At 47.9% G+C, this 19,268-nt stretch overlaps 1 protein-coding gene across 2 annotated transcripts in view; it reads right to left on the bottom strand.

Annotated features, from left to right (window-relative positions):
- Positions 1 to 19,268, bottom strand: part of ADAP1 (ArfGAP with dual PH domains 1) — a 61,629-nt gene that overhangs the window by 5,151 nt on the left and 37,210 nt on the right. For both annotated transcript variants that reach the window (XM_074885866.1, XM_074885867.1), the window contains exons 5-7: positions 8,106 to 8,218; positions 5,871 to 6,017; positions 168 to 251 (exon numbers count right to left, since the gene is read on the bottom strand). In XM_074885866.1, coding sequence (XP_074741967.1) covers positions 168 to 251; positions 5,871 to 6,017; positions 8,106 to 8,218 — 344 coding nt within the window. The remainder of the gene's footprint in view (positions 1 to 167; positions 252 to 5,870; positions 6,018 to 8,105; positions 8,219 to 19,268) is intronic.

Genomic DNA, 19,268 nt, shown 5'->3' with positions numbered 1-19,268 from the left:
TGGTAACAGATGCTGCACATGGGCTCGACATCCCACCACAATAATTTCAGCCCAGTAATTGTAAAACGCTCTGAAGGATGGAGCACTCTCCAAGCCTTCCAGCTTGTTAACAAGATGCTAAAATTGAGCAAGAGGGAAAAAACAAAAATAACTGCAGGAAAACTCACATCGACGTCGCTGGCTCCAGGGAATGCCACTTGTAAGTAATGAAAACGTGCTGCCCGGATGGCGTTGAACCAATCCACTATTTCCTAATAATGAGAAAGAAAAGCATAGTAAGTGACATAGTCTGCACCTAAAATAACATGACCCGGCCATGTTTCACCTCTCCCATCGCTTTGTCCTGAGTGACAGAGTGCAGTTTAGCAGCAGTCCTAAAAAAGTAAAATACAGACGTAAAAGAGCAGCAAACAGGCGAAGGATAGCAAGGATGGGATGAAGGTGCTGTCCTGGGCTGCAAGAGGTGCACGGGGCTCTGCAGCCCCCTGCGAGTACCAAGGGGCTTTCTGCAGAGGGAAGGATTTAAGCACGTCTCTGAACTGATAAAACCAGCAACAAATCAGCATTTGAGATATTGAGCCCAGCATTGAGCTTGACCCTATAGACACTGCTCAGCTCGTGCCAGCTGGGTGCAGAGGCAGCCTGACACCTCTGTGGCCTGCTCACCCACCCCGCCCCTCCAGCAGCCACAAGCTGACTGCGGGCAGGACATGCAACACCTGAATCCCACCCACATTTTAGCAACGTACTTCAGTGTTTTGCTAAAAGCATGGCTAGATATCTCTTCACCTTTGTACTCCAGTCTATCAGTCATATCTGCAAGTCCTCTAGGGACAAGCACAGTGAGACTGAAGTCCCAGCTCAATTCTCAGAAGCTCTGGCACTTCTTCCTTTCCTTGGCAAAAATCTCACCCAATTTCATTTTTTTTCCCTACAAAATAGTTGGTTTGTAACATCTTTGTTTTTAAACTCATCTATTCCTTTGTCTCTGGTGAGACTCTCAGAGCTTGTGCTGCACTGGATGTCTTTTTGAAGGTTTCCCTGAGAAATGCAACATTAATTTTAAGTGATCCACCCAGGGGGCTCTCAAATACTGCCTTGTGGTCTAAAGGTATGGGCAAAGGAAAGGCATGTTGGAAGGGAGATGTAACAGCTGCCCGCACCGGGATGCTGAGCTGCAGGTAGACAGATGCTGAACTACTAATGCACATGAAACTTCACACATCAGGGACAGGTTCAATGAGCCAGCCTTGGTCCTAAAATAAACATGGTCAACCCTTTCAGGTGAGGTTGCTGTAGTGTAGGAAAGACCATATGAAAGTAGAAGTCAGCCTTCAGTAAGATTTAAACTTTTTTATGCTTTAAAAATGATTGGGGGACAAATAAAAAAGGCTCTTATGTGTAATTCTGGAGATCTCAGTTTTAAGGAGTTGAACTGAGGGTATCTCAAAAATGGTCTAACATGGCAAATAGCCACCCTCTAAAAGTTCAGTTTGCTTTGGTTTGTTAATCTACTTCAAACTGAAGGGAAAAAAACCCACACCATAATAGGACATACACAAACAATGTTTTGGAAAACTCTGACCTACTTGTCAGCTTTTACTTACTTATCACTTGCCTTTCTACCCTAAGCAGCAAAGCAGACCCCAGATAGCAGCACAAAGAGGATCAGTGAGAGGAACTGGCTCCTGAAGTTAACGATGACCAAACCAGACGGGAGGTAATGAACAATAAGCTGTAATGTTAAAATGTTGGTATTTCATACAGTCACCAGCTGGATGGCTATATATGTATATGTGGGTCTCCTCCTTGATCGTGATGTGAGATAGGGTTTCACCCTGCAGAAAAGCAGAGGCTGAAACCCTCCTTGACTTCCAGCAGTCGATTGCTTCTCGGATTATTGATCCTCCATCGCTGGAGGAAGGGGCACCACCACTTTTCTTTATACAAACCTATACCTGTATATGCAAAGCCAGAAGGCTCAGTTGCTAAAAATTTTCTGTGTGTATAATTGCAAACAATACCACAGATAGAGTGAGGATGTATTAAACCAATGCTAAACTGCTCAGTGTTTTCAGAAGGGAAGGTGTTGTCTCATTAGCTCGTTAGCAGAGATTCCTGTCACTGATTTATGTCTCTGAGGAAGCAGAGAAAATGAACTACTGCCTGCACCTTTGCAAATGGCTTTGCCAGGCTCTCAACTTGCTCCCGGTCTGCTTGCAGTGCCACCACAGGCTCCCCCTCCATGTGCCACCTTAGTGTCTCACCAGTCTCCATCCTGCACCAGAGCCACCCCCATTGCCATGGCAGTCTCAGGCTGACAACCCCAGACAAAAACGCAGCTCCTTCTCACCGTACCTCCTCTCATCCCTGGAGCAGAAGCAATCGGCCCTTCTGCTGTTGCTGATCAGTCCCTCTCGCCACCTCTTCCCATCCTGAAAGCTCCTGGTGTGGTTCAGGAATGAAGGAGCATTGGGGATGACCGTTTTGCTAATTTCTCCAGAGAACACCCAAAGATCTCGGTTTGCACCCTAAAGGGTGGCCTTTCCTGGAGACTCAGCCCACCTCTGAGCATCCGAAGGGCGATGGTAACACCAGGGATGGCAGCAGCACAGAGCAGCTCCTGCCGTGGCTTCCAGGAGGAGCCCTGCAGAGGGAGCTTCAGCCCCGGCCAGGAGCTCCGAGCGGTGGGAAATCCACTCCTGCAGCTCTCCTGCCCCCCACGCCCAGATGGAGATCTGGGGGCAGGTGAAGGCTGGCTCCAGCCCTGTGCCCACAGCAGCGACAGCCCCTGCAGATCAGGTGCTGCCAGGACACGGGGCAGTCTGCACGGAGCCATCACCCCATGCAGAGGGTCGGTCTCCAGCACCAACGGGTGCCTCAGCTTCACCCCAGCTGGTGGTGGGTAAGTGCTAACAAGGGACCACAACATCCTTTAAAATGGCCAGAGCCCAAGACACACCTTGCCCTGCCCCTCCAGGCACCCGCTCTCATTAGGTGCCCACATCACAAAAGCACCCAGATATCTCCATTTTGAGCAGGGTGCTGGGGCTGGTTTCCGTCTCTCGTTCGCTGTCAGGACACACCGAGGAGCTGATGAAGCCTCCAGGCTGAGGTCACCCAGGAACTACATCTCCAGCCATGTCGCATGATGCTGTTTCAGCCCACGAAGCTCTGGGGAGGCAGCACAGTGACCCGCTTCGTCCGTCTGTCTTTTATCCCTTTGGGTGCCTTATTCCACCAAATGCCACCGGGGTGGTGGGGCTCTCCCAGCTCTTTTAGGGGTTAAATAAGCACACGTGGGATTATCCCATCTGAGAGATGAGCCCGCTTTCTTCCGGGGTGTTGCAACAGAAGAGCCAAGTTGAGAGCAGCATGCGATGCTCTGGATTACTGAGCTCCTCAGCGGAAAAAACCACAAACGAACGCTGCCCTGGTGGGAGGCCAGCCAGATCGGTGACAGGATTAGGCAAGGAGGGATCAAACCCCAGAAATATGAGACAGGAGCCTAAATCAGGCTTGAGTGCTTCAGATCGGGGAGAGGCAGCACCTCTGGGGTACAAAGGGACACCCTGGGGCTGCTGGGGGAGTACAGGAGGGACTGGAGGGCAGTGGGATATCACAGGCAAGTCCCGAGGCTGCCTCAGGTCCCAAAGGGTGGGAGCTTACCCCAGGGGTGTCATCTTCTTGCAGCCCTCGCTCAGCCAAAGGGGCAGACCCCTTTCAGGGAAGTCAAAAGAAATTCAATCTGGGTGTTATCAGATGGCATCAGAGTGTGTCCTGCCAAACCACCGACACAAAGGCAGGAGCAACTGTGTGAGACCTGCGAGACTGCTCCTTCCACGAGCCCCCAGCAGAAGGCTCAGCATTCTAAACCCAAAAACCAAATAACAGTAAAACCCGACTCCATTCCTAGCAGCTGGGCTAAGTGCACCACCAAAGCCCCGCAAACCACAGACGTGGGCACGACAGTGGGATGCAGCTTTCACAGGAAAGAGCTTCTTCCTCTTATTTCAGTTTAAATTGTGGCCAGGGAGGTACCTGAGAGCGACCCAGCAATACTTTGCAGTGCTAAAGCAGCATCTGGTGACAAGCGGCGCCTCTCCGCACCACAGGCAGAGTGGATGGAGGGGAGGGTAAATTTGGGAGCAGCCCTGCCAGAGCAGCTCCCTGGGACCCACAAATGCATGGAGTGAGACCTGGCGGTGCTGCAGGGTGTGAGAGGCTGGGCAGGCTGAACTAGAGCACGGGGCTGGAGAGGCACAGCCGGCTAATAAATCACTGTGTGTGCAGCAAGCAGAAGGCACACAGGCATGACCACACTGTGCTGCTTCCTACTGAGCAGCAAGACCCGCCTAGTTTTAAGTGGTCATCATTGTTCTCTTTTTACAGGCAAACATATACATAGAGGGGGGGAGAGAGAGAGAGACTTCCTTTATGTATCTATATACAGCAGCACAGACACAGGCACACATTCATCTATTATGCATATGTCTATTACACACATATACATGTGTATGTGCGTGTGTATTACACACACATTTCTGTGCATGCACAAAACCACGCGATGCCACTAATTAACCCAACCTGACACGCTAATTGCCTCCTGCCAGGAGCGCCTGCACTACACAGGAACCACATCCAGCCTCTGCAGTGCAGCCCTGCGAGCACAACAGGCATCATCCAGCTCCACAACCGGATGCCTGAGTGGCAGCAGAGGCGAGATCAGCTTTGCTCATCCACAAGTGAAGAATATCTTGGGTTTTGGTGGCATTATTGGCCTATATAGTCTGGAGAGAAGCGACTGCTATGAGCACAGACTGCTTATCCCTAGCAGGGCTGCCTGGCTCACCGTGCCTGGGTGAACAGCTGGGAACGGGCTGTGCAGCGAGACAATCCTGTAAATCCCTGCCGTGCCAGCCCATGAGGGATCACCCCCAGAAAGCCTCTCTGACAGACAGGGCGCTGAACGGGATGTAACATCAAAGGCTGAAGGCACCGTGACGGCCAGAGTGAAGTAGATGCAATGTGAACGTGACAGCTTTAGGCTCTGATTTTGTGGCTGCTCCAGGGCTGCTGGTATTTTATAGGGAGCCCCAAATATTTGGGGGAGGAAAGAAAGAGATGAAAATAAGGCTGTGAGATGGCATCCACTGCAAACTTGCCCAGGTCTGCTCTCTGCATGGACACCAGTCCGTGGAGACAACACCCACGGGGCAGCATCCTGACTGTTACTGTTCTTCACAGTGACCTCCAGGCTGGGACCTCTCTGGCAGCCTCCAGGAGGGCTGGGACCCCCCTCACTGCCCTGGCCTCCACATCCCGCTGTCCTCGTGCAAACAACCACCCCAGACCCGTGAGACCTCTTCTTCACACCTCCCTTCAGAGGCACAAGGGCACGGAAGCAAGGGGATTTATTTCAATACAAACATGCAGATTTGCATTTTATAAAGCACAAGACAGGCAGAGAAACCACCAGCTCCTCAGTTCTCCTACAATCCAGTTCACTCCCCTTTTGTGAGTCATTAGATCAAGTCCCCTCACCTTTCATTGCTCCATTCACTCCATCTCCTTCTCCAGGCACTAAGAGCCTGCCTTAAAAAATGTCTTGCCCCTACATCTAGTTGCAAGCAGAGGAACAGCAATTTCTTCCATTTGCATCTCGTTATTTAGAAGACACGGTTTGCAACCTTCATGCTTGGAAGGACATGACAAACATGCTTAAAGCTGGCTGTGCATTGTGTACTCCCATCCCTTCCACAGCCTTCAATTCCCAGCTCAGTTGGAGCCTGGTGTGCCACAGCTGGCTCTGAGCAGCATCAACCCCCAGGACCACAACCCAACCCTTCTTGTTATCTCCACACTCTCACCTTGCCATCTTCATGATAGACAAAGATGTTCCTTGTGCTATTGTCCTTCAAGTAAGTGATCTGCAGTCCGTGTGGGTTCCCGATTTTTGCAGGCTGGAAAGTCGCATTTAGATGTTCGATCTTCATAATTGCTTTGGGTTCTTTTGCCTGGAAAACACAGCTGAGTGAGCAAACACCTGAGAATTGGCTTTCAAACCAGAAAGCAGTTCACTTGGTCAGAAAAAAACTCCTGATTGAGGCCATTAGCTAAAAAAACTGACTCCCAGCCCACAAAACTGCCTGGTGATGAGCTATCAGAGACTTTGCTCAGGCATCAATGAGTGCTTTCTGCCAGCCTGGAAAAACACTCTATTCTGCAAAATTCAGCAGAGTTCAAGGGGAGAAAGGTTTCAGCCCAGAAGCAAGGTGGACAGACCAAGTCTCGTGATAGGATGTTATTCTATAAAGACAAGCATCTCCACCATGCCTCCTGTCTCAGCCTCAGTCCAACTGCCTCCTGACCCCTAGATCTTTACCAGCCTCTTTACCTAATGATAAGTGACCAGCATTTACAGTGGAATGAGCACTATCAAAGAAAGAAAACCACTCAGCCAGACCAAAAAAAGAAAAAGCAGACTGCTAATTAACAGACCAGGATGCTTTCTGCATCTCAAGCACCCACAGCCAGTTCATCCTTGCCCAAGAAGATGGAGGATTATCCCCCTTGCCAACTTCAGACCCGGGTGCTAGGCTGGCAGCGGGCACCATGCCCACATCCCCACCAGTCCCATCCTCTCACATGAGCCATTGGCTTCCAACTCTGCTCCTCCCCATGCCCTCCAAACTGGGAACTTTCTTTTCAAAGGGACAAATATATACCTTACAGTCCACCTCTTGGGTGAGTTAGCCTAACAGTGAGCCTGGATCAGGCCCTCTCAGGCACCAATCCCACCCGCACCCTCTGTGGCAGGTCACTTGAACTGCGTAGCATGGTTCATCTTCCTACAAAACATCTCTGGAAGTTTACCACCCTTTCAGGACAGTGAACTAGCAAGCATGAATAAAGCATCAAAAAAAATAAAGATTAGGCTCTTGGAACACCAGTTTTAGGACATAGCCAGGGGCCAGCAGATGGTCATGAGGTGGTGCCATGGTCCCCAACACCACACAGAAGTCCCTGAGCTGGCAGAGATGCTAGTGCTGCTTTGGGAACTTGGGGACTTGCCGTGGACACACAGCTGTCACGGGTGACCACAGCAGGGAAATCCCAGCCAAGAGGACGTGTCTGGACAGTGCTGTTCCCACCATGGCCATGGTCAACAACAAAGCAAAGCAGCTTTAAACTACCGGAGCAGTCAATAGTGACTGAATGGGGGCTGCTGAGACTTTCACTTCTCCCTCAGTAATGACTGGCTCCCTCCTGTCCACGAGATGCAATTGCACCATACCACACCAAGCTGAAGAGCAGACGGTGCTATTGAAGCCAGCTGCCGGGCGTGGAGAAGTGTGGATGGCTGTTCCCCTCCTCTGCACAGCATGGCTCATCATGACACCATGATTGCATCAGCTACTTGAGAAAACTGGCTGGTGGCTTCGTCTGCGCTGCTCTCAGCTCCGATGTTCAGGGGAGACTCAAAGATCAGAGAAGACACCTTGGCTTCCTCCACTATGCGGTGCAGAATAGTAGAGCATCTGTCCATTCATCACAAACACCATTTTCATGGTAATAATTCCATTTCTCACTTACAATAAATGAAATGTGCTCTGGGGAAAAAGACAAATGCTTCCACACTGCTTGACACTGGAACAGAAAAGGGAGCTTTTCCTCTAGATTGCTTGCTGTGCCATGCAAAGGAGGTTTCAGACCCCAGTGACCACTGCAAGGTGGCGATACCTTCATCCCAAGCTAGCCATAAACATGAAACCCATATCAGCTGGATGATGCAGAGCCAGAGATGAGAAAAACTCCTTCATTGGTGGTTTCAGAAAAGCCTTATCGACTTTAAAAGGGCAACAGAGCAGGAATGCGTAAAATGGCCAGTTAGGGTGTCTCACCATGACTGTGGTGGTGGCGGACCAAGAGCAAACCCTACTGAAGAGAGCGGTGAGCTGTACCTGGTGCCCTTGTCCTGGAGTGCCTGGGAACTCAGTGCTTATGACAACTGTATAAATAAATGGTGGCCTAGGAATTACTTGTTCAAAGATGCTCTTACAGTTGCGATTCCCTGTCTGCACACAGCAACCCCAGGTACTCACGTCATTTTTGTTGAAGTACTTCAGTGCACCTTCCCTCTCCGATAACACGAACTTTCGGCTTAAGAATTGCCCATTGTCACGTCCTCTCTTCCACAGAAATCCTTCTCGGTACCCTGCAGCAGAAAGCAATTGCTGAGAACCAGGGATAAAACGCCATATTTTAAAAAAGAGATAGTGTAAAGAAAAGGAGAAGAGCTTTGACTTCAAATCCAAACAGACCAAACGTGTGGCTGGATTGCTCAAGACATGAACAAAACAGGCCTTCTCCTTCAGATTCGCCCTTCTCACTCTGCTCTTGCTCTTTTCCAACAGCTTGTGCTTCAGATGTCCCCGCTCTGACACTGTGATGTGGCAGTCAAAGGGGGATTTCTGTTGTGCATCCTGTGCTGCAATACTGCTGAACACTTGAGGAGCAAGGCTGTGTCCCTGCGCAGGCTCCCGAAGGGCAGCTCCCGGCGCCAGGGATGCTGTTCTACTTACTCACATGAGTAGCACTTTTGGAGCAAGGGAAAGGCAGGTGAGACCTACCCTCCTCTGCTGATGCTGCTAAAAAATGAAAAACAGGGTGTGTGCACCCAGGGAAAGTGGTTCAGGGCAGATGGCTGTATCAGAGTAAGCCACAAATGCATTTTTCACATGGAAAAAGAGGAAAACGCCTGCAGTTCTTCCCACTGACTTCAGGGCACTTTGGATCAGAAACCCACTGAGACAGACTCGTCATCCTCTCCCCTCCGAGTGGGTCCCTCCAGCCCCAAGGCAGCCCGGCTGGGCAGCCTGTGCCTCTTCTCTCCCCTTGGATATCAGCCCCACGGGCAGACTTGCTGCTTGGGAAGAACATTGTTCAAAATACACATGCTTTATTTAAAACTCAAAAGAGCCAGAAAGAGAGAAAAAATAATCTAAAAATCTTAACTCCTCAAATCAGAAAAGCAATTGCAGCTGATTGCTGCCAGCACCTCCTGCAGCAGCCCCAATGCCCAGCTTATCTCACAAGTTTAACTGACACCCTTATTTTAAATGCTTCAAAATAAAGAAACCCCCAGGACTGTCCAATCCAAGTTTTGTGAATATTAACAGAGCAGTTTCATGGTCATCTTCCATTTAGTTAAGATATACAAAAGTCCCATTGAAAGAGTGTTCCCTCTCTCTCTTAGTTTCACTCCTTTTCGATTTTTGTTACTGGCTCTCAGGAGCTAGGATTTTAAAATTAAAAATTATGTTTTATAACAACTTTCAACTAAGTAGCTAAACTTTTTTTTTTAGTATGCCAAGTGGAATATTAAAGCCTTTCCTTCACCTGCCTGCTACAAACCAGTCGTGTGAGAAATTCCTCATTCAGCCCATTTTGCACTTGTCCATCTTGATATAGGATTGATTTTAAACCACAGATTAAAAGATGCAGCAAAATCCTTCAACCAGTTCCTCAACACTGACTCTACAGGTGTAAGCGATATAAATTATTTCCATGACATAAAAACCTAAAGCAAGAAAAAATGCTCACACACACTTCTGTCTGGACTTATGAAATCCTACGCCAAATACTTTCTCCAGGTCCTCAAAGAGACTTTACTGAACGCCAGGCAAATCCATCCAAGTCTGCCATAAATAAGTGCAATGGCAAAGCCCGTGCTGTCGCTAATGCTGAGTGCTAACCGCAGAGAGCATCATAAATCCGACCGGCGCATCCGACGGCTGGCACACGGGACTGCAAACGGGCTGATAACTAGATGCAGATGGAAGTGGTGGAAATGTTTAAAGCTGTCAGCAGCCTTGCCTTTGTTTTATTCTATATGGGGCACATGTTGCAGCAGGGTTTGATTTGAAAACATGGGGCTTCACTCTGCCTCTCCAAATGGGCGTGCTCTGCCACCCAGGAACTGGCACGGGTGTTTTCATTTCGGAGCCTGTAGGGATCCCCCCTCATGCGTTATTTACAGCTCGCTTGCTCGACTGAGCCAGCACAAGCAGAGCATCTCCCACCATGAGATCCAGCAGTCCTCACTGCCTGCGCTCCCACGAACCTACCGTTCCCCACAGCAGTGACTGAGTCCATGTCACTGCCCAGAGATGCAGATGGGACAGCCCAAACCCTCAGTTAACCCATGGCCACAGCCAGCCGATGATGCCATGCCACTGCCCACCTAATCCTTCCACCTTCAAGCCGTCCCCATCCCTCCAGTGCAGGACAAGTGCTTCACCCCATGTGGAATCACCACCCACGTGCACCAGTCCAGTAACCCAGAGGACTGATACTGGATACATCAGGGGAATGACAAGTCTGAAGCTCCTTCTCTGGTCCACCCATCCAGCTTGGGAGAGACTTGCCCAGCACCACGAGCAGAAGTAGCTAACTCAGTGCCTCAATTCAATCCTATCCCAAGTGTGGGCCTGCTACGTACTTTTTCTAGCAAAAAGACACATCTAACCCCTTGGAGGGCACTTGCAGTGTCAGAAAGAGAAGAACCCACAGGGAGCAGGATTATCCGAAGTCTAAGCAAGGGAAAGCAGCCAAGAAAGCCACCAAAACCCAGCAAGGGCAGCCACATCCAACAACAGCGCAGGAAAGACCTGGGCTGATGCACTTGTAACACTGCTGTGGTAGGAATTAATTGCTGGGGAACTGAAGCTCTGACTGATTCAGAGTCAGATGCTGTTACCTGCCAGGCTCATATCAGCAAAAATGCTACATACCTATAGCAGGCTGTACATGATGGAGCTGAATAGGAATAACACCTCTCTGACAGGAGACAGACAGGCAGTAGGTGATGCCCAGCTGATACATTTATAAAATGCAAGATCCGCTTAACGTGAGGCAGAGATGCTGCTGGGGCTCTGACGGCTGGCGATTGCTGACTGCTCTCTTGAATAGCAAGATGTTAAGCAGCTTGCTCTCAAAGTGTGTGGTTTAGAAACCAAGGACAGGCAGTTTCTGTTCCTGAAGGGTGCTGATTTTTAATGCCAAGCCAGTTGGAGCAACAGGAGAGTACTTCAAAAGCCATTTCTATTCACTCCACTAAACAGCAGTTTCAGAGCATCTCTGCCACCCCTCTGTGCCTGACATTCAGGGAACACTAACATCTCATAAGGGGCTGGAGAGAGCTGGGTTTGGAGGAAAGGACATCAGTGTCAAATAGGAGAGAGGAGAGACAACGTGATGAGGACAGCGACATCTCCAAATGCAAACACGGGGTGATGCAGAAGGAAAGCCCATCTTCTCCTTCAGAAATCCCCACCTGGGATTGCTCAGTTCGCAGAGTGCTAGGCACACAGAGCTCAGCTCTCAGCAGCTCCACCTCGGAGCAGCTCATCTCCACAAGTCTTGGCTGTTGGTCTCATCCATTCATTCAAGTGTTTCATTACAAACATCTGAACAGTGAAGGATGCTGCAAGCATTCCTTATTATACTTGTTCCCCTCCATAACATATTTTTTGTGATTTTCCTTAACTTAAGGGATGAAGAATAAAATTGCACTGCCTTTCCTCAATCAGAATCTCAAATAATTGCAGATCCGTAAAGTCCACCTAACAGTCACTCCTGTCAGATGGGTATCCTAATGGTTATATCCAAAGAAAAGGAAGCACAGAGAGGTTTGGTGAGCTGTCCAGGACAACACCGTGAACCAGTGCCAAAGTTAGGCTAGAAACCCAGTTTTCCCTGCCCTCTTACATAAGGACATTCCATCATTTTGATATTTTCTTTCCAACCTTTTGTGGCAAAACACAGTATCCAAATTCCACTCCAAGGAAAAATTAAAAAAACCCAACACAACACTGTTAGCCCTTTCCATAGTTCATATGCCAGCTTTTCCCAGACCAATCACCTCTGCAAAAGAGTTCCTGGCTGCTCTGACAAAGCCAGCTGCTAATTTCATTGTACTTCGGTACAGATTTTCATAAATCCTTTACTTGCTGCTTTTTCTTTCTTCCCTCCTTCCTCGCAGGCTGAGTCCTTGGGAGCTGTTCCTCTGCTCTGCCCAATTCTGCTGCCTGTGATTCTGTCAACACCAATCAGTGCAAAACACCATGAACTGGACTTGAACCCAACATGAACCCATCCAGGTTCCCCAGGCAAACAGTATGTCAGCAAGACGTGTCCTCAATGTCCTGATCTAAAGGATTGTGAAAACAGCTAGAGAAGGTGTCCAGAAACAAAACTGCAGGAGGCTGAACAGGGAACAGATCTCACACCGGAGGGCATCGGATTCAGAGAACTGAACCGTCTCCTCCTGGCCTCTGTGGGCTGCACTATCTTAGCAACAGCTTCATATTCACAGGTATCCAGTCAAATTCAGATCTTCATGAGGGCTGTTGTGCTTATGTTGAAGCTAAACAACCACTAGCCCTACAACACTTGCTGACTGCTGGTGTTGGACCACACAGCATCATGTCACCAATACGTTTGCTTCCTCTCCCAAGGCACAGAACAAGGGATGCAGCCACCTGTCATCATCCCATTTGATCACCAGCACCCAACCCTGACCGTAAAAAGGACCACCTGGTAAAGACCTGCTGGAAGGCACCTATGGGCACACTTTAGAAATACCATTCTCGTGTTGCTAACACTGCTACTACTGATGACCAAGTCGTCTGCATCACTTCAGCCGCGCACCAAGAAGCAAAACCAATGGCTTGCTTTTGTAGGCAGTTCTGGCACAAACCTGTGACACTTGCAAAAAATCCACCAAGCAGTTGTGACAAAGTTAGCCAACAAATGGCACGTAATATAACCTGAAATCACACAGCCCGAATGGGTATTTCTGACCCGTTACGTAGTTTCCAAGGTAAATTGAGGAACTGTCGCTTCCACACTCACTTCATCGCCACAGATAAAACTCTGCAGGGCAAAGAAAACAGGGTCACCACTTTGGCTGACTGAAAAGAAGATATCACATGGCCTTGTGTCAGCTCTGTTGAGCTGGTGGCTGGAGCTTCTCCAAGCCAGGCATCTAAACTGGCAGGACCCACTGGGTGCTCTAGTCCTGCCCAGCTTTCTCACTGTCCAAAAGGCTGCAGAGGAAGTGAGGGACAGGATTTTCTATCAAGACAATCTGACATACACATAATCTTTCCATCCGACTTTCACCAGCAATTCGTTCAAGTTCCCCATTTTTTAAGAAGAGGGATATTGCTACTTCCCCACCTCAGAAAGCCGTTATGGTGCTTAGTTAATGATGGGTTTTTTTGGTCTCTGAGAATGTGGATTATAGGAAGTACCCAAAATTACATTTTCAGTTTCAGCCTTTGTTCTCAGAGAAGAAAAAAACCCCTCCTTCGAGGAGGACAACCAGATCCACTGGCTTGGAAAAAAACCCAAGCCTGCATGGACTTTGCTTTCTGTCATCCTAAACAAAGCATTATAAACTTGGAATTAAACCACACCTGCTCTTCACTTTCTTTAGTGCTTTATTTTGCAATTTCACCTGGAAAGAGACATCAGAACTGCTTGCTTCCATGACATTTCTAGAGCTGTGGTAAAAACAAGGTCTGGTCCAACGCTTTTAGGAGAAACACGTTAGTGTATGCAAACCGAGCACAGCAACAGAGCCAATACCATACCCGAGCCCAAATGCATCACTGTGTTGTTTCTTGCCTTCTTCTCTCACTGCAAGACAAAGCAGGAGAAAAAATTTATTTCTGTGTGTAATCCAAGAGCAATCACATTTTCCTAGAGCTCAGGCAGGGCACCTCCACCTACAGAAGTAGATTTTCTTTCCTCTAAGCAGTTAAAATGCTTTGACCCCAATTCAGAGCTTTGGGTAAGATTTAAATACAACTACATCACTTTGCTGCTGAAATTGCAGGGTATATATCGCCACTTCTCCATATGTCAGAAGCTGAGTAGTCTGCTATATTAACATTGTAAGATGTTAATTAAACCAGAACAGCAGATAGGTACTTAGTGGAGATGATGTGCCTGCTTTTTCTGCGAGGTTAAGGAATTGCATAATTATTTGGAGCAGCTGAGTGGCAAATCCCTGACATCCCCGCATCACCACTTACACCAATGTCACAACCTCCTTTTAAAACAAGGAGTCTGAAGGATATTTCTTCTGAGATAAGCCACACTGTCCATAGTCAAAGGGCTGGATGGAGAAGGTAGCATATTCTAAGAGGTTTCCCTATGGGCTGGACTTTGAATAGTGTTGCAAAAAGAACTGCACATCTCCTGTTTGGCTGTGTCAGTGTAATTTGCTTGGTTTGATTGCTGTAAGTTGTAATATTTCTTCCTGTAGCATTCAGCCACCACCAAAACAAGACATTTCAATGACTTCAATTTAAATTTTTTAAGCATTTGTATTCCAATAAAAATTATTTAAAAAGGGATATTACATTTTCTCATGAAGTTAAAACACTACTGTTTGTCCAGACAAACTCATCCTCCCCACATATAAGGCAGTCCCCCTGCAAGCGGTGTCAAGGTTGGTCAAACAACTCAGAGCTTGCAGTCAAGGCTCCAGCCACTCCCCCACTCCACTGCACAGCACCAGCAGCTTGCTTTTTTTTTCCCCCTGCCTGCAGCTGTGTTGAGGAGCTTATAACTTCCCTGAAAATAATTCTGCAGTCATCTCCGGATAAATACACTTCCTGCTGGTTACATGTTCAGCAGTGCAGATACAGGCGTACTGGAAATGTCAGCATCCACATGTGCAGGAGGCAGAGGGGACCTCAGAGGCTTGCTGATGAGATGGACATCCCTTCCCCCAGGTGTTCTCCTGCACAGACCACGTGAGGAGACACCAGGAGCTGCTACTGCTCAAGCACATTTCAGTGCTTTGGAAATGAAAGCCTCAGCCAGAAGCCAATGAGAATGCATTTAGTGATGCTGCAAACCAGTCTCTTCGGCCCTAGAAGGACACCTGGGAGGTAAGCTCTTGGTGCACCTTATGTAAGGATGGGTGCCTGGCACGTCTCACGTCACACTTTCTCGCAGGCGTGAGAAGGGAGTGATCTCCCTTCATCCCCCTTAAGACAACTCTTTATCCCCCTCTAAGACAACACATCCCTCCATCACATCTCACCCAGCCAGGCAAAGGAGCCCAAGACCTCCCATGTGCCCACACACCAACACCCACACCAACTATTTTTTCATGCACACATGTTTTAGTGGCGAGAATTTCCCAGCTCTTAATCAATCAGTCCTCTCTTAATGAGCACTTAGCATCCAAATTACCTTTCCTAAAGGCCATTTTGCAGAGGAGGGTTTCCTGTTGCCATCCAGTCTGCCTATGCTGCCTTCCAGGAGCTCATAAAACAATTATTGTCCTGCTGCATTGTAGTGCCTCAGCTATGGATGCAAGCAGCTGATTAGATTGATTGCTTCCACAATACCCAATTAACCCACTCACTCTGCAAATGATTGACTTAATCAAAGGCAATTAGCACTTGAATGGCTGCATCAGACAGAAAACCAGGATTTAGTAGATGATTGAGATAACACCTTACAAACATCTTCTTGGCCTTCTAAGGGAAAACATCATTAATACTCAGCTCAGAGCTGGAAGTAGCTGAAACCTTAGGTCGGTGGTTTAGGTGGCACAGAAAACACAAGGGAGTAGTAACACATACATTTCCCTTTACTCATAAAGGGAACAATGCCACATGCTACTCCTAAGGGGAACTTGAAAAGCATTGATGTTCCCCTTTCCCCCCTCTTCCTACTCATGCAGGACTAGGAGCACTGACCAGTTGAATAGACCTCAACAACCAACTGTCACGAAATGGTAAGTTTTGTCCCTGACAGCTCTAGACAGTCAGTCCCTGAGTACTGGGCATACGAGGTTGTCTCCCATTACCAATACTCCAAGCAAAGTGTTTTACAAAACCGTCTTCAATATTGATGCCTTGCAAGGCATCTTCTCCCACAATGTAAAAAAGTCACCCAAAAAGACTGGATTTGGAGGCAGCAGTATCATGGCTCTGCAGAGATATGGATGTCAGTGTCCTCAGCAATTTTCCTCTGGACAAATCACCCCAAACCAGCACAGCCAAGACAAAGCCTCACCACGGGAAGGTCAAGGAGAGCAACCCATGCTCCCTAAAACAGAGGACAGAGACCATTTTAGGTCATGTGCAGGACAACTTCGAGGTTGAAGCCAAGCATGGAAAACAAACTCTCCAGATCACTGCAAAAATATGTTGTCATCTTGCTTCATCTTGAGCAACAAAGCCTTTGAAATGGAAAAGTTGTTTGTTCAGCTATCCAGCTGCTGGGATCAATAAGTGACATGGAGCCAAATACATTGTCTCTATGGAAAAAACATGAGGCTGAGCTTAAAGAACACATCAAGATCCTGAGGTTGACAGAAAGAAGACAAGGTCTGTCCCCATATGTAGGCATATGGTATTTAAATGCAAGGTCAGTCCCTGGGTTTCCACTCCCTTTTAATGTCATCGTGAATACACTCGCATTGCTGGCTCACAGCTGAAAATCAAAACTGCTTCTACGCAAAGCCCCAATAATAAAGCTGAAATCCATTAAGCCTGTGATGTTTGCCACTATTTAAATCTGATTAAATTTGTACATGACATCACTAAGCCTAACAGTCAGAAAACACTCCTGTCAGGTCTGATGTTTCCCCATGTAATCCAGACCCCCCTTCTTTCACCAGGTTATCAGCTAAAAGGAGCCATAATAAGAGATCATGTACCTAATCCAGCTTCCTAAGCTCTTTTTAACTGGTTTCTTTAATCACATGTTGTGATTCCCTATGGAGTAGCTCACAGGTGACAAAGACATTAATACACTCATTCATACTCCCAGAAGGTATCTTGGATGGGATCACATTGCCCCTTGTGCCGATCAAGTGCAGCAGAAACGAGACACGTGAGGTGCCTCTGCAGAGCATGGAGCACGGGGAAGCCGTCAGTGGGATGAAAGGTGGGAAATCAAGGCAGCAGGAGGTGACAACCTTTGGGCAAGTGACTGCAAAGTAAGGTGGTGCAAAGGACGCTCGCCAGAGAAAAAAATCCCTTTAGTAGAGTGATTCTTGATCTCCTAGTGAGCACTCACCTCCCCTGAAAATGCTGCATGGGAACAAATATCAGGAGAAAATACCAAAATATACAATTCTCAAGCCTTCACCTGACCACTGCAGGCATATCAGGCTTGGCGTCCACTGCAGAGAACACAGCCACATCCTCCCTTTTATCAGTTTATCTTATAATTGACCATCGATACAGTACAACTTCCATGGTAACTTAATTACTGAGCAAGTGTTTACATATTAAAGATAAGACAATAGTTGGCTGCTGCAGAACAATTCGACTGTAGTTGCTGGGAGATGTTAAAACCCTCTGCTACAGAAAATGTCTTTACTGGAAGTCTCGCGCTTGCGTTACTGAGAATTGAATGTGGAATCTAATTTTACTTGGAAATCAAATGCTTCCTCTTCGAGTGGCATCTCCACACACCCACCTGGGAGCTGCTGGCTGCTCAGAGAAAAAAAATCCAGTTACAGGTAAATAACCTTCAGGTTTTGGTCTTTTGAAGCCAGTCTTTTATAATAAAAAAGGCAGATGAAAGCTGAGAGGTTCCCAGTGCGATGCTCATCCCATTTACCAGCACCGAATGCACTCAAAGCCTGATTTAGCTGAAAAGCTGAGCGAGAAAACATTTAAGGACAGGCACGCAGTACTAAGTCATAATAATATCTGTACAGTAGTGTGCTGTCAGAAGCTGAAGTTTGAGAGCAAAACCACCCCAAACCAGAGACCAGGATCCTCCTTGGGCAAGACAAACACTCCAAAAATTCCTTGCTGCAGCCATCGCAAGTTATGTGGAAAAAAGCTGCAGCTTTCTCGCTTGGCACCTGGAGGAGCCGCTGCCACCATCCCACATCCACCAGCCCCTGCCCAACACTGCCCATGTGCAGAGCTGGCCCTGCCTGGACATCGCCCGAGGGGAGGGAGAACCCACCTACAGCCTCCCATGCAACCTCAACCACTTTAATACAGTAAGCAAAGAGGCGAGACACCAAAAGCCTTGGGGATGAGGAGCCTTTACCCCCTCAACATGCACCGCAGATGGGCTACACCAACCTACATGTTCCTGAGGCTTCAGCTCAAAACAACTGTGAAGCACCAGGAACCACCTGAAGGTCTGGATTTCATACAGGCATCCTGCAGAGCCTCAAACCACAGCTACAGGATCAGGCTAAAATATCCTCCAAGCCCTGAATAGTTTTAGATGGGTTTCTTAGCCACACCAGTAAATAAAATCTCAGCCTGGGCAGCTGCTCACATAGATCAAACCAAACAAGGATGAGATTAATTTAATCCCCCAATAGAGCTTTACAGAAGTCAGCAGAGAAGTTCACCACTGACTTCAGATGGGTTTAGGACCCTCTCTCCAGGGCATCCCGGAATAAAGCATTCCCCCCACGTAGGCAGCATTGCTGTGCAACCATAAATCACAGAAACCCGTCCTCGCATGCACATAACATTCCTCTTTGTTTGCTTTGAAGAGAAATCCAAATGGCTTCGAGCACATCTGCTGCGGTGCTAACAGCTCCTGATCGTCTATTATTGAGCGTTCGACACATTTACAGGCAAAGCTATTGCTTTATGAAGGGAATGGAGAATTTTTTAATTTAGGACTCGTTCCTTTCCTGGCTGCTGGTTTTATAGCTGTCCCAGAAGTCAGCTCGTACAGGATGCTCCAGCAGCTGTGGTATCAAGGGGGGGGCATTCAGCAGTGCAGCCACAACCTCCGGGTTGCACGTTGGTTTTTCTAAAACTATCACCCCCATCCCCTGGAGCAGTGCAATTGCACTTTATGAACTCCTGTAATTATATAATCAAGGCTAAATTCTAGCCTGAATAAATCATTGACCAAAATTCCCATCAACTTTGCTACACTAAAATTTCTTTCTTCTGGCCTCTGCAATATGTGAAAGTTTAAATTCATTCCCTGCTGAGCAGCCTCCTTGTCTTTTGGTATTTTGGGGATATACTGTTTGTTACTGACGTGCCACATAATTACTTCCCTCAAGGGCTACTCTGGTTATGAAAACAGACCTGGCTCATCTAGGCAGCTGCTGTGTGTGCACCTCAACTGCAGCAATGATTTTAAAACCAGTCCTATTTAAACAGCAGGGGAGACACCTCCCAGCCCAGTTTCACTGTAAGCATCCCAGAGGTGGCATGTGGGCAACTCCACTGCTA

The sequence above is a fragment of the Strix uralensis genome, chromosome 16, assembly GCF_047716275.1.
Source record: "Strix uralensis isolate ZFMK-TIS-50842 chromosome 16, bStrUra1, whole genome shotgun sequence".
NCBI classification, from domain to species: Eukaryota; Metazoa; Chordata; class Aves; order Strigiformes; family Strigidae; genus Strix; species Strix uralensis.
This window is presented reverse-complemented; position numbering and strand designations above follow the sequence as displayed.